At 35.2% G+C, this 16,381-nt stretch overlaps 1 protein-coding gene across 1 annotated transcript; it reads left to right on the top strand.

The window, feature by feature from the left end:
- The first annotated feature begins 12,355 nt into the window (after nucleotides 1–12,355).
- Nucleotides 12,356–15,039, top strand: LOC106769679 (protein NUCLEAR FUSION DEFECTIVE 4). Its single transcript, XM_014655402.2, has one exon. The coding sequence runs from the start codon at nucleotides 12,855–12,857 to the stop codon at nucleotides 14,646–14,648; it is 1,794 nt and encodes a 597-aa protein (XP_014510888.1). The 5' UTR covers nucleotides 12,356–12,854; the 3' UTR covers nucleotides 14,649–15,039.
- The last annotated feature ends 1,342 nt before the right edge of the window (nucleotides 15,040–16,381 follow it).

Raw genomic sequence — 16,381 nt, 5'->3', positions numbered from 1 at the left:
AAAGAGAGTATCAAAAGATTACATTGTTTCCCCCAACAACAATAGGGTTTAGTTCACCATAGACATGGTGAAACTAGATGAAAAATGGAAGAAGAATGGAAAAGCAAACCCTAGAAAAGATGAAAAGGAGCCTAAGCATCCAAGAGATCCTCTCTAGAGAGAAAAATTAGGTCTGGCCGTCCTCCCCTGTCAAAAGAATGACCCTGAATTTGAAATAGGGGTATTTATAGGTGAGGAGCGCAGCAGAAAACAGGCCCAGGCCCAACGGACCACCGCCCGGTGGAATAAGTGTGTTGCCCGGCGGTTTCCCATAAGCCTCCAAACCACCCGGCGGCAAAGGTCACACAGCCCGGCGATTTCCCTCAAAACCGCTCAGCGCCAACGCCAGTGCCTACTCCTCGCCCTGGGCCGCCCAACGGTGTAAGTTGCCGCCGGGCGGTGCGTTGACTCTTCAAATCTTCAATTTTCTTCTCTTTTCTTGAGTCTACGACCTTTATCTTCAGCTCCATTCTTCATTTCCTCAAAATAGCTACAAAACAATGCAAAATAAGCATAATATCGCTAAAAACAGCTTTTGACTCTCTACAGCCTCATTTATTGAGTTTTGCTTGATTCCAAGCTCATTCCAAGTAGTAAAGGGCGTAATTAGGCCTAAAATGACACATGAAAATAACTGTTTTTCAACCTTTATCAACACATTGCAAATCAATCAAAACATGTTCAAAAAAAGCATTGTTCAAATCGGTTTAGTATATCAGCTTGAACATGTAAACCTGGAACTAATGTACTGTTATTAAGCAGTGTGTTGTCATCATCAAAAACCAGTTTTATATAGAGTTTGTGTTGTCAACAATCTCAACAGAGTGGACATTCTTGCCTAGCTAGGATGCTTCACCTAGTGAGAATACACTTTATTTCAACACACTTATTGCCTTACAACTTTAAATAAACTTGTTCAAAGACCCTATAGTACTTGACACTTAATTCAAGGCCTAAGGCTTAAGTAGAGTTTACTCGTAATGCTCATGGAAGCAGGCACAATGTCTCTGACCGTAAGGCTTTCGGCTGAGCAAAGTATACTCGTAAGGCTTATGGAAGCAGGCAAAGTGATAGTAGGTTACAAGGAAATGACTTATTTTTTGGGTATTACTTGGTGGTAACTGATAACGGTTGAAAAACCATTATTTTTATATTTAATTTTTATACTTAATGAACTCTTTTTGACTTAGAAACTTGCTTAGACTCATGATTATGCTTTAGTTTTGTAAATAAGGGAGTTAAGGACATGCTTTACGATTTTATCACTAAATTCCCTTGATTTTGTAGGTTTATTGAATGATTTGAAGGAAGGGTTGAAGTATCAAGGAGTTGCAGTGCAGAAAAGTCAACCAGAATGCAGAAAAGTCAACCAGTGAATAAGAAAAGTCAACAGTCAACCAGAATACTGAAAAGTCAATAAAGTGCAGTTTTGTGCCGCAGGTGGCGCTGAGTGGTGACCCAACGCTGAGCGGTGGCGCTGAGTGCCATTTTATCTAGTTTTTCATTGTTTTTCTCCTAGGAGACATCGTTGGGCGCCATTTTGAGTGTCGTACCCACCGTTGGGTGGTGGACCAGAGCTGGGCGGTGGACCAGCGTTGGGCGATGGACTTTTGGGCCTGAGCCGATTTTTCTATTATTTTTCTGAGTTATAAATAGAATTGCACGACCCATAAGGGGTATTTTTTGGTAGAAAGATACGTAGAAACACTCTCTTCACCCCTCAGAGGTAGACTTTGGATGTGGGAGCTCCAATCTATCAAATCTAGGGTTTATCTTTTCATTCTTTCCATTATTTTCATTTACTTTCACCATGTTTATGGTGAACTAAACCTCCACTGTTGTTGGGAATTGATGTAATCCTTATAAACTCTCATATATTGAATTGATGCTTTATTCATATGCTTTTATTCATTAATTGTTAGGGTTTTTCCCCTTTTCATGCATGCTTTGTTTAACTCATTCAGTAGCATGATCTTTGATTTTATCTTTATGGACACGTATAGATAGATGTAGACATGGGGAAACTTTCTCGGTAGCAATATTACCTAGACATAGGAATAGGAGGAGATTGCCTTTAAGCTTCTGTGCGAATTATGTAATGCATGATCAATTGCTAGGGGGGACAAGACATTGTAAACTAGTAATTAGGAGTAGTCTCTTTTCACCAAGACATTGGGATTAGGGTAAATTAGAAAGTGGCATTAACATTAATGAAGGAGTAGAATTCTTAGATATATGAGAGTAGATAGGATGAAATCATAAACTCCAACAATATAATTCATTCATACATCATTCACATGCGTTATCTTTTGGTCAATTGATCAAAACCTTTGCGTGCATATTTAATTTTTGTTTTTGCATTATAAAACCTTAATTTTTGTTATTCAAGTCTTAAATAATCAAGAAATCACATGAAAGTCTAGGCCTATGAGTCTCTAGGGAAACGATACTTGGTCTTACCACTTATTATTACTTGATACGATTTGGTACACTTGTCGAACTCTTAACAGTAATATGACTTGGTGAATTTCATGGATGTGGTTTTGTTTCAATGGATTGAAATGATTAGTTTGAGCAGTATGGGTGAGTATGTTTATTTTATTATATCATTTTTTTATGGCTACCCCACCCTTGTTTGTTGGTATTTATGCGATGATCGTATAACTCGTATTATTATACAAAAGTAGATGATGTTACAAATGATGTTAATGATGCTTGGAGTAAGGAGGCTTGTAGGGAAATCTTTGGAGAACTTTCAAAATGAATTTGGAACAATAATTTAGCTTTAATTGTAATTTTCGAAAAATATTTTCAAGTTATGGAATTTGAATAAACTTTTGTTTCCGAATGATTTTAATATTGTATATGATGAGTAAATAAAGTTTTCTTAAATTCACTATTTAGTGATAGTACTAGAGGTTGTATTTCTAAGTTAATGAATGTTTTATAAATTACAAGTGGCATCCTAAAACGAGTGTTACAAACAACAACATAAACTTCTTCAAAGAGAACGATATTTTTCAAATTTCCAGAATGGTTTTTGTGCAAAAATTAGTCTTTCATTCTCATAAAAAAGACGTGATAAATAGCTTGCAAATTGACATATTTAACCAATGTAAGTTAATTCTCAATCAGTTGATTTTACTTACCTAAGTGAAATCAATTAATTGATTGTTATTTCAACTGATGCAACATGTTATTCATAAAACTATACGTGGAAGCCATTTAACAAGTTAAACGTCATTTTAATAGGTTGAATAATTGTAGGACACTTATTAAGACTTTTATCCTGTTAAAATAGAATGACTCAATTTCTCACACCAAGAGGGGGGTGAATTGGTGAATTGTAAAAATAAAATCTTTTAAAATCTTTTTCACAAAAGGTGATGCCTTTAAAGCTTTCTTCAAATGCAAGATAAAAGATTTTGAATGCAGAATAAGTACAGAAAGAAGTCGATTAAATGTAAAAGAGTAAGGATCAAAAGATTCAAACACTGCGTTTTTATACTGGTTCGACCAACCTGTCTACATCTAGTGTCCTTCCAACCACGATAAGCAAATGCACTATAGTGATCAAGGATTTTACAACAAGGTTTCTACATAAGACCTCACATAAAAAATGTAAAACACCTCTTTAAGCCTCTAATAAAAATATAGCCAATACAAAAGTAGACCGACAACAAGAATCTCCTCTCCTGCCGTCTAAACCCTTTGAGACACTCTCAAAGTTAAGAACACACATGATCTTCTTCTTGTAGTCACAACAGGGAAGCTCAAACCAATCTTCAACAAATTGCAGAATTTGATTGCGCAATAACACCCAAATGTGCAGATTGATCAGTCTTTGAAAACACAACAGTCTTGCTCTTCAAGAAATCACAAGTTGTTGATCACCACGGTCAATCTTGTTTCTTGGAGCTTTTTCTCTCTTTCCTTAAGACCACAAGTTTTTGCAAAAGATATCACAAATGTTAGAAACACAAAAGTTCTTGCATAAATCAAATTCACGTTAATTTATAGAATAACACATCTTAGACACAATTTAGTCAACTAAGCTATTAATGTAATCGAATATGTCAATTCTATTATAACAGTTAGATACAAACACAACAATTAATGGAATGCGTAATTAATGCAGTCAATTATCATTTAATGCTTGGTCAACTCAATTAAAAATAAAATTGTTAGATAGTTATGTCAAGCATTAATAGATTCTCAAAACAATAACAGACTTAGTCGAATACAACACGCATGCAATCGATTATTGATGAAGGTTGAAAAACAGTTATTTTCATATGTCAATTGGGACCAAATTACACCCTTTACTACTCAGAATGAGCCTAGAATCAAGCAAAACTCAATAAATGAGTCTGAAGAGAGTCAGAAGCTGTTTTTAGCGATTTTATGCTTGTTTTGCATTGTTTTGAAGCTAATTTGAGAAAAGTANAGAATGAAGTTGAAGATACAGGTCGTTGACTCAAGAAAAAAGCAGAAAAATGAAGATTTGAAGAGTCGACGCACCGCCCGGCGGCACACTTAAACCGCCGGGCGGTCCAGGACGAGAAGAAGGCATGACGATTAACGTTGGGCGGACCTGAGGGAAACCGCCCGGCGGTGGCGATTGTCGCCGGGCGGTAGGGCGATTTGTGGCAAACCGCCCGACGGTGGCTCGCTGGACTTGGGCCCGCTTTTGATGCGCTCCTCACCTATATATACCCCTATTGCGAATTCAGAATCATTCTTTTGACAGGGGAGAACGGCCAGGCCTAATTTTGCTCTCTGGAGAGGATCTCTTGGATGCTTAGGCTCCTTTTCATCTTTTCTAGGGTTTGCTTTTCCATTCTTCTTCCATTTTTCATCTAGTTTCACCATGTCTATGGTGAACTAAACCCTATTGTTGTTGGGGGAAACAATGTAATCTTTTGATACTTTCTTTTATTGAATCTCTTGATTATTTATATGGTCTCCATATGTTTTGATTGATTATTGTTGGGTTATCATCTGTGCTTAAGGCCTTTATCGTTTAACTCATTCGGTATATTGATATTTGTCTTTATTGATATGGGGACGTACAGTAATAACATGAACTGGTGAGTAATCTCTTGATTTTGCAATACGACCTAGGGATAGGGGTAGGACGATCAATTGCGCTAACTTCTGTTTATAATGCGGTATTAATTACTAGGGGAGGCTAGGGATAGCAAGCCAGTAGTTAATATTAGGCCCTTTTCGCCGAGGGATCAGGTTAAGGGGAGGCTAAGAAAGTTGCATAACAATTGAATCAATCAAACTGATATTCGAGGGTAGTATGTAAGAAAGAGCGGAATAGATGAAATTTTAAACCCCTAATAACATGCATTGATCCATTGTTTTCGTTTTTCAATTGAATCAACATTTATTTTTGCATGTTAATATTTTTGTTCTCAAATCCAATTTATTAATTTTTATTTTTCAAGTCTTATTATTTTAATTCACGCGAACGAGAAAGCCACACGAGTCTCTTGGAAAAACGTTACTTGGTCTTACCATTTATATTACTTGTACGATTTGGTACACTTGCCAATTTGTCAACAATTATACAACAATGTTAAGCATGTTTTGAAAAACTTTTCTCTTTGAAAAATCTCACAGCACACTTGAAAAAGTTTGTGTAATGACACGAGTTTTAATCAATTCACTCTATAATGAAATCAACTTAAAACTGTTGTTTTGCCACACATTTAAAGTTCAACATAAGTGCTTGTGGTTTTGCTTTCCCATAAACATATTTCATGCAATCATATATGTACCACAGTCATATGCAATGAACAACACACACATGTTCTCAAATATGCTTTGAACATATTTAATAAATTACTCTTTATCCTAGCCCCTCTCTATGTGCAACCCCAAATTCAACATGTTGCACCATTTTCTAATGAGTCCAAAATGAATTCTTTGGGCTGAATTGAAATTTCTCATTTAACCTCCAAATTTCCCAAACTATATTTCCAAAATTTTCCCTGCAATTAATAATGCAAATAATTAGCTTAGAATATTCAAATTAATTAAAATTAGAATTTTCGGTCAAATTAAGCACTATTAGAAGAAACGGTAAAATACCGGACAATTAAGCACAATTCCCTGATTAATTCTAGTACAATAAACTAAGTGAAATCAATAAAATATCGACTCATCACATTGCACATATTTTGAAAGATGAAAACCACAAATACTTTTGTGAACTTATAATTGTGTGACAAATCTGCAGTAAAGTCAATATTAATTGAATCGACTGTACTAAAGTCTTTGTACAAATTTTGAGAATCAGTGCTTTGTGCGATTTTGAGAAGAAAAGAATTTCAAAATGTTCTTACATATCGAAGTCGACTATTTGCGCCACACATTCAACTATATATGTTGTTTGATTTGAAATTCTGTTATGCTCTTGTACAATAACGACTATAATTTCAAAAGTTAGTTGAGCATTGAATAGTTGGTCAACTATATTAAATGAGCATTTATTTTTGGTTGACTGGATGCTACTTGGTTGACAAACTGTTATAACTATCGAACCTAGTCGACTGTATTAGTAGCATATTCGACTATGAGAAACTCTAAAAAACAGAATTCTATAAATTGACAGAACATGAAGTTGTTCTAAGAATTTTGATGATTTGACATTTTCATATTCTGTTTCAGATAGATGTCTCCGTGATTGAGAGCTCCAAGAATTCTCCAAGAAGACTGTGGTGATTGTTATTAAGAGAGATTCCAAGGGAGGCTGATTGTGCGCTTATTGATTGATCATCATATACACATTGAAGGTGTACCTAGTTTGATCAAGAATTTATTCTGGCTTGGCATCCATGAAGTTTATTGCATTGGACCTGTTGTGATTACAGGGGTTAGACTAGTGGAGTCTTGTTCACGTTGAGGATTGTTCGACGTGGTGTTACAGATTGTAGGAGAAGGGATTCTTGCTGCAAGTCTGGTTTTGTTTTTGCAGCTATATTTTGGTTAAAGGGTTAGATAGGAGATTTATACTTTTGATGTGGAGGTCTTCTTATGTCACTGGCTTGACCCAACAATAAGCGCTCTTTTTATGTCACTAGCTTGACCCATCAGTAGGTATTGATACTCCTTTATGCTTGATATTCTTTTCTTTTTCTTCTTCCTGCTGAATTTCTTCATGAAGTTGAGAACACCAAGCACATATCTCCATGTATCAATCATAGGAACTTTAATCTCCAATTTCTTGAAGATCTCCATAAAGCACTTAAACCTTTCTTCTTTCCTATGATATTTCTTTTGAGGAAGAGGTTCTGCATATAATCTTTTCTTCTTACCTCTCTTCCTCTTCTTCTCACTCTTCTCCTTTAACTTTCTCTTTTTTATTTTCTTCTTTATTTTTGCATATTTTTTCTTTTTTTCTTCTCTCTCAACCACTGTTTTTTCCTTATCATCATCCTTATTCCCCTCACTCAACTTTTCTGTTTCTTCTTCCTCTATCTTTTCTTCCTCTATCTTCTCCTTATTTCTCTCCACGTTTTCCTCCTTTATTTTCTCCTCATCTATCTCTATCTTTTCTTCCTCTATCTTCTCTTCCTATATTTCTATCTCTTTTTCCTCTATCTTCTCCTCATCAACAACCTCATCACTTTCAGATTTAGTGGCTTGACATTCCTCCCTAGGGTTAACCTCAATATTAACCATAGCAAGTGTACCAGATCGTTATCAAGTAATATAAACGGGTAAGTCCAAGTATCGTTTTCCCAAAGGATTCTTAGGCCTTACCTTTCATGTAACTTAATCGCGTAAGACTTGAGAAAAGAATAAACTTGGTGGGTGTATGCATAGAACAAATATAAACATGCAATGCAATTGATTCAATTGGTTTTGAGAACTATGGATGAATGGTGTTGTTGGGGTTTACGATTTCATCTTATCCACTCTCATATATCTACTCTTCTTATTTAATTCACTTGTTTATCTAATTGCCATGCAAACTGTCTTAATTACCCTTAGCCCAATTCCTTGGTGAAAAGAGCCTATTACTAATTACCGGCTTGCTATCCCTAGCCTCCCCTAGTAACTAATAATGCAATGTGTTCTGAAGCAAATGCAATTGACCGTCTTATCCCTATCCCTAGGCGATATTGGCATAATCAAGGAATTTCCTACCAGTTCATGACATTACCGTACGTCCCCATATAGATAAAGACAAACATCATTTACCGAATGAGTTAAACAATAAAAGCATTGAGCGTAGATGAGAACCCAACAATTGATAAACAAGTATATGACAAGCATATGAAATAAATAAGAATTTCAATATATATGAGAGTTTCAAAAGATTACATTGTTCCCCAACAACAAAGGGTTTAGTTCACCATAATCATGGTGAAACTAGATGAAAATAATGAAAGAATGGAAGAGATAACCCTAAACTTGGACGAATGGAGCCTAAGCATCCAAGGAACCTCCTCCAAGGTGTGTGGAATAGCTCTGGATGTTCTCCCTGCCAAAAGAATCACTATCTAATTCGCATTGGGGCTATATATAAGCCCAAAAAGATAACAGATAGATAACAGAAAGATTTACAGAATCTAGCTAAAAAAAACAGACAACCGCCCAGGCGCCTAATTTGACCGCTCAACGGTTTGCCTCTAGCCGCTCTGGCCGCTCAATGGTCAGTTTTGCCGCTGAGCGGTTTCCCTCTAATCGCTCTGAGCGCTCAGCGGGCCATTATGGCGCTCAGCGGCTTGTTTGACCCTTCTTTTCATCATTTTTCTCCTTCTTTCATGGGTCTAAGTCCACCTTACTTCACTTTCATCTTTAATTCATCCAAAAACCCTTCAAAACAAGCATAATATCTTTAAAACCAACTTTTGACTCTCAAGAGACTCAACTTAAGTGTTTTACTTGATTTAGAGCTCATTCTAAGCCTCAAAGGGTGTGTTTTACTATCAAATTTAAGTATGAAAATAACGGTTTTTAGACCGTTATCACTACCCCATTGACGTCGGTTGTTAGGGGGGGCAGACATCTATCTGGTTGCAATTAATGCTCTTCACCTCATTCCCAAGCGCTTAAACGTCATGTAAAAAAAGCTGACATCTATAATGTTATAGATGTCTGTGCTCCATTAACTTGACGTGAATGGGCCTCTCAGGAAGGCGGGAAGACAGTTAATTTCTGCCATATTGACGTCTGGTTAATGCTACTCACCAAACTCGCAGGCCCTTCGACGTCCAGTAGTAGGGGGTCAACGTCTAAAATGTTATAGACGTCGGCGCTCTAGGACAACCGTCGTCTACTTCCCTAACCGGAATTGAAAATTCATTTCGATCAGTGCTGTAGACGTCAGCGCCCCTTGTGTCCGATGTCTAAGGTGCATGCAAAATGCATATTAAAAGTTATCTTGGATGTCATATTAGTGAGATAATTGACGTCTAGCTGACTATAGACGTCGGATTTTGTTGCAATCGACGCCTCATTTCATGTTCAATAAACCGTAGACTCGTAGTTTCGCAAACATCATCGTCTTCGTCTTCTCCTTTTTCACTCTTACGGCATTGCATTCCAGCTGCGTCTTGTTTTATTTAAACCGTTTAAACTTTGTTCAGTCCGATTATATTAGTCTTTCGTCGATTATCTTTTGATTCAACTGATTAAAATTTGGTTTCCTTGTGTTGTGTTTTAGTGCAATTTTGTTCCTCTCTTGGGGTAACGTAGTACCACATTCTGCCTTTGCTAGCTGCGTCCCAGAAAAAGCGGCGTCTTTTGGATTTCTTATGGCGTTTCGAACCAAAAACGACCCTGGGTCGTTGCCTAGCTATCGTTTCACCGTAATTTTTCCCTCTTGCGGTTGAAAATGGAACTAGGCAAGAACCCAGGTTCAGTTTTGGGTTGAAATGTCATGAGAAATTCAAAAGATGCAAGCTTTTTTTTGGGGGAAACTAGCAAAGACAGAGTGTGCTACTAGGCCATCCAAAGACAAGAACAAAACTGCATTAAAACACAACGACTATGTTAGACGTCAGTTAATGGATACACCGACGTCTATAATGACCTTAGACGTCGGTTAGTGACATGTTTGAAGTCTTTATAGTGCTCTTAGATGTCGGTTGGCTCCCACACCGACGTCTATATGATGCTATTAGACGTTAGAGTAGGCCTTAACTGATGTTTATTGACGTCGGACATGACACTAATTGACGTCTGTTATATGGAAATTTGACGTCCCATTAACATCACCCGTAATTTCGTCGGTTGTGAAAAAGACGTTAAAAACCCAAAATAACAGACATCTAAAGTCCTTTCTGCAGTAGTGTACTTATATTATCTTGCTTGACCTAATTTTTAGTTGATGTAAAATACCTAACATATACCTTCACATTAAGAACTATAAATATTAAATATGAGACTAGGTATTTATATGTGCTTTGACACTGACCCAATAGCATATGAGCTCCCATAAAATTTTCTAAGGTATTTATAATAAAAAAAACATAAATTAGAATGTTGAAATTATGTGTGAGTACAATATTGTACAATGTGAACATGTTACTATTGGATATTTGTAATTTAAGTTATCTTGATTAAGATTGTTAATCAAATATAATGTTATTAAAAAATCATAAATAAAACCAAAAGAAAAATAAATATTATTGGTAAAAAAAATAAAAACCATAGAGAATAATACTAGAGATATGTTTTTTTTTATGATAATATTCCAACACAAACCAAAACATTACATTGCATTTATGTAGATGTGATAAACAAATACAGACTTATATTTGCTAAGAGGATTTACCAAATATGATAGAAGTTAAGACGTATATATGGTTAAAAGGCTAAACAATTTGCTAACAGGATTTACCAAATATGACATATCAAATACTACACGATTTAGTACAGTCAGACAATCTACTGGCCTTTAGGAAAAATTTAACAAAACAAATTTTCATAATTAGAACATATGCATAAAATACTTCTTAAAATATATTATTGTTTTCCAGGCTGTTTTACAGCATGAAATATTTTGTTGCTTTTTTATTTTTATCTGATTTCGTATTCTACTAAAAAAAATATATAAATACAATATGTAATCATTCCTTTTTCTCTTATGTTGTCTTCCGTTTGTCAACATCAACTGTGCAAGTATATAATTGACATTCTTTTCACATGAAATACCATTCATGTCAGATAGTAAATTATAAGTAAATGAGAGGGATTTTTCAGACACTGTTGTTATTATTATTATTGGTATTTGTCGTGTTTGAATGAACTATTGATCACATGAAGATAGTTTGTCTCACCTGGTTCGGTACTTAAAGTTTTGTATTTTGAAAAACATGTTTAACATTGGAATCTTGTTACTAATGCAATCACATGACTGTGTTCTGTTAGGACAAATATATACCATGTGGCTCTCTGATAAAAGGACAAAACTTCAAAGAAAATAATGATCTTCAATCTGACGCTACTTTTGTTCACGTACAAAAGAAACAAAACAAAAAGTTGACTTTTACGCCTTTCTTTTTGCAATTACTCACCACAATGGTTTTATTACTTCTTCTGTGAATTAGGCCAATTGGAACTTAATATCTATGTCACTTTTTCTGTATTTCTTATTCAATTTTCATTTCCAAAGATATCTTTGGATGTTTTCGTTTTAGATAGTCAAAGTTCTTCAATTATTTGAAGTTGTGATTTTTTTTCTTGCCAATTAATGTATCCTCCTTGTACATTATAAGGCATGGCAATATCTATTCAATATTAATTATATAACGATAAATCAAATAATATCCTTTTTTCTTTTTTTTTAAAGCCACAAACGTATTTAGATGATTTTAAAGCCATATGTCAAGTCACAACATATCTGTTATTTAGAATATTTTAAAGCCACAAACGTTTATGAAATTCAAAAAAAGAATAACGGTCAAATATAGGATTTGTCCTAAACTTTACTTTTTGTTGAAAAACCCACACCTAAATATAAAATTAACTTGTAGAACATAAGTAAGTGTACTTTTGTAAAATTAAATAAGTCTCAGTTTATTTTTTAAGAATTTTACTGGTGAAAAGAAGAATTATATTAATATTATTCTTCGATTGCATCATCAAATGAAAAAGAGCTTAATCATGATCTTATATGATTCAAATGAAAAAAAATGTGTGAAAGATATATGAGATGTAAAAATTAGCCCAAATTTACCAAAATTATAAGCATGTGATACAAACTCGTATGATAATTTATGGTAAATGACATGACACTACCAGCTTTGTTCTCCTTTATACTCAGATTCCTCGAAAACTTGTAACAAAAGGCAATTCAAGATTCATTAGTTTACAATAATCAATCATTTGGAAAGAACACAAGTATCAGAAAGAAAATCAATCAAAACCCAATGATAAGCATTGTTTTCACTTTCAGCCACAAAAAATATGCAGCTTTAACAAAGGACTATATAAACTGCAGAATACCATGTTCTCTTGAATTCCTCATATTCCCATAGTTTCTTACGGAATCCCATCTCTTCCCTCAATGGCTGGTTGAACAAGCATCTTTTAGTGCTTGTCATAGTCTGAAATCATGCACAATTTCTTCCCCCAAAGGATTTGAATCTGGTTCCACTTTTGGTGGAGAATCTAGTTACCACAAAGTGACTTTAATGTTTTATCATATAGCATAGTATTGCATCCTCCAAGTATATATGTTCTTATCCCATACTCAAAGTTAAGCTCCGTGCGCAATATACACATACTCACACAAGCGTGGTTCTAAATCCACAACCAAAGAGAGTGTTTGGTTGCTGTTTCCTACAAAAATGGCAGTGGAAGAAGAGCTAACAAAAACGAAGGCCTTCATACGCCATGCTATTACTGGTCGTTGGTTCATGATCTTTGCCTCATGTCTCATCATGGCAGTTTCAGGGGCAACATACATGTTTGGTTTGTACTCCAACGAGGTAAAAACCTCGTTGGGGTATGACCAATCCACGCTCAACTTGATAAGCTTCTTCAAGGACCTTGGTGCCAACCTTGGAATTTTCTCTGGGTTGATCAATGAGGTAAGTCCCCCTTGGGTTATACTAGCCATGGGAGCCACAATGAACTTTGTGGGCTACTTCATGATATGGCTATCTGTCACTTCACGCATTGCCAAACCCCAACTGTGGCAAATGTGTCTCTACTTTTACATTGGTGCTAATTCTCAGTCCTTCGCTAACACTGGTGCTTTGGTGAACTGTGTCCAAAGCTTCCCAAGAAGCCGTGGAAGTGTAATTGGTCTTCTGAAGGGTTATGTGGGTCTAAGTGGAGCTATTTTCACTCAGCTATACCATGCCTTATATGGTGACAACTCCAAAACTCTTATATTCCTCATTGGCTGGCTTCCTGCTGCTGTTTCCTTCATTTTCCTTCCAACAGTTAGGGTCTTGAGTATCACCCCACAACCCAGAGATATCAAGGTTTTTTACCAACTTCTTTATATTTCACTTGGGGTTGCAGGGTTTCTCATGGTGTTGATAATTATACAAAACAGGTTGAGTTTCACAAGGGTGGAGTACATAGTGGATGGCATGGTGCTTCTTTTCTTGCTTCTTCTCCCACTTGGTATTGTGTTCAAAGAAGAGTTCAGACTTTGGAAGAACCAGAGCCAGAACCAGAACCAGAACCAGAACCAAACCGTCCCCGATCATGCAGATGCTGTTACTGCTTCTGCCTCAGTTATTGAATTGCCACAGCCAGAAGAAGCACATGCCGCTGCCTCTTCTCATCTGGAAGGAAAAACCAGCTCATGTTTAAAGAACGTTTTCAAACCTCCAAAAAGGGGTGAGGACTACACCATCTTCCAAGCTATTTTCAGCATTGACATGTTGATTCTGTTCATTGCATCAGTGTTTGGTGTGGGAGGAACATTGACGGCTCTTGACAATCTGGGACAGATTGGAAACTCATTGGGATACCCGAAAAAGAGCCTCACAACTTTTGTGTCTCTTGTGAGTATATGGAATTATCTAGGAAGAGCATCTTCTGGGTTTGCCTCAGAATATTTGTTAGCCAAATACAAATTCCCTCGTCCCTTGCTCCTCACTCTAGTCATGCTTCTCTCCTGTGTTGGCCATATTCTAATCGCTTTTGGTATCCCAAACTCACTTTATTTCTCTTCAGTGATTATTGGGTTTTGCTTTGGGGCCATATGGCCCTTAATGTTTGCCATCATATCTGAAATATTCGGCCTCAAATACTACTCAACTTTATACAATTTAGGTGCTGTGGCAAGCCCTGTTGGATCTTACATTCTGAATGTGAAAGTCACTGGTTTTTTGTATGATAAAGAGGCTTTGAAGCAGTTGAAGATGAAGGGACTCACAAGGCAAAAGGGAAAGGACTTAACTTGCTTGGGAGTGCAATGCTACAAGATGCCTTTCATCATAATCACTGCTTCAACCTTGGTTGGATGCTTTGTTTCCTTCATTCTAGTCTTAAGGACCAGAAAATTTTACAAAGGGGACATTTATCAAAAGTTCAGAGTTGAACCAGACACACCACAGAATCTTCCAACTTTTGCCACCACCACAAACTTCTCTCAAGAACCAGATAAAATCAACACCAAATAATGTATGTTCAATGGTTTACCTTTATTCAGTGAAAAACTTGGTCTTACAAAGCTCATGTTTAGATTTTAAGGACACAAAAGTTCATTTATGTTCCTTTTTTGTTTATCAATGATCTCGTACCTTGAAAATGTAACTATACTTCTATTGTTCACAATAATCTCATATTACTTTGCCAAAATATCTGTGGTATCAACAAAATTTGAAAGTCCAACAATTCCTTTCGGTGGCAGAAATCGTGTACTAGCAAGCTCTTACATTATCTGTCACCGTTGTTATAGATTTTTTATGGAGATATGTATGTTCTTTTTTGTTTTTATTTAGGTTTTTGTGTTTGGATTTATGTCTAAACAATGTAGTTTGAGGTGGAAATATTTTCAGCTTTTATGTGAACAGCTTGCTCTATTTCTTTTTGTTAGTACAGATTTTCAGTCATTTTTGTTCGCAAGCATTTTCTAGAATTTATGTCCTCCACACTTGAAATTGTTTAAGTGCTAATAATAATGAAAAATTGACAGAAACCTTATTTGTTGGTTTCAATCAAAATGGAAAAAAAAAATGAACGAATCAAGTTCACGCCTAAATAATGAGTTTTTTGGTGAAGGGAATATTAGATTAAATCCGAAATCTTGTCATGATACATGTTTGTTGAAGGGAATATTATGGTGAAAATGGGGACCTTCTTTTTCACTTTCTAAAGAATGAGTTTAAGTTGGGCATTGATAAGATAGAAAAAAGGTGAACATTTTATAAAAAAAAATAAAAAATTTATCATTTTAAAATTTTGAATTGGAAAAAATATTAATTTTTTATCGATCGGGTTCATCTCGTTTGTGTTGTATTTTTTAATAAATTTCTCTCAAAGACCCATCCATAATAAAAAAAAAAAATGGGCACTTTTGCATCTATACTTTCTTCCACCACCTTCATCATATATAATAATTCAGAATTTGAAATATAGCTTCGGAATACATAATTCAAAAAAGGCTACAGGATATCTAATCTGAAATATAATTATGATAAGGTTGTTTTCAATTACTTGATGGTAAACCACTATTAATACCATGATTATAATCTTCTGAAAGCGAGAAATGTAAAATATATTTTCAGATAGTTTTGAAGAACCTGGATATATAATCGAGAGGTGTTCAAAGAGTTTAATGAATAGAGGTATTATAGTAAATGGGCCTAAATTCTATTCAGAAAGTGCAAAACAGGAAAAAAAAAATTAAAATACATAAATTAAAACGAGGTTTAATTCACAATGCATTTTTTTGTGATTTCTTTTTCTGTTTTTTTTTTTTTTAAGAATAAAGTGTTAAACGTTGACAGAAATGATACCGGTTTATGTAGTTAATCAAATGTATATAGTTCGATTTTAAATAATGATGCACTATGAAATAAACTATATTAAAAAAAGTATGCATGTATGCATTTAGATCTTTAATGGAGTTAATTAATATTATATATATATATATATATATTAGCCTAAATAATAGAAGGACGTGACGAGACATAATGGCTCCAAGTGTTCCCACTAATTCTACTCATGATTGCTCAGATGTGACATTAAGCTAATCCTTTATGTTAGTTGCATTGTTGCATACTAAACTTAAATTACTTTTATTAGCCATGAATAGTATTGTACTGACCAAGTACTTCTAGTCCTATACGTCCTTATTCGATTAAACGTTTAACTATTAAGGCATATGTATTCGGTTCATCCATATCATAAA

This window comes from Vigna radiata, chromosome 8 (genome assembly GCF_000741045.1).
Source record: "Vigna radiata var. radiata cultivar VC1973A chromosome 8, Vradiata_ver6, whole genome shotgun sequence".
Classification (NCBI taxonomy): Eukaryota; Viridiplantae; Streptophyta; class Magnoliopsida; order Fabales; family Fabaceae; genus Vigna; species Vigna radiata.
Note: the sequence above shows the minus strand (reverse complement) of the source record. Positions and strands in the feature narration are given on the sequence as shown.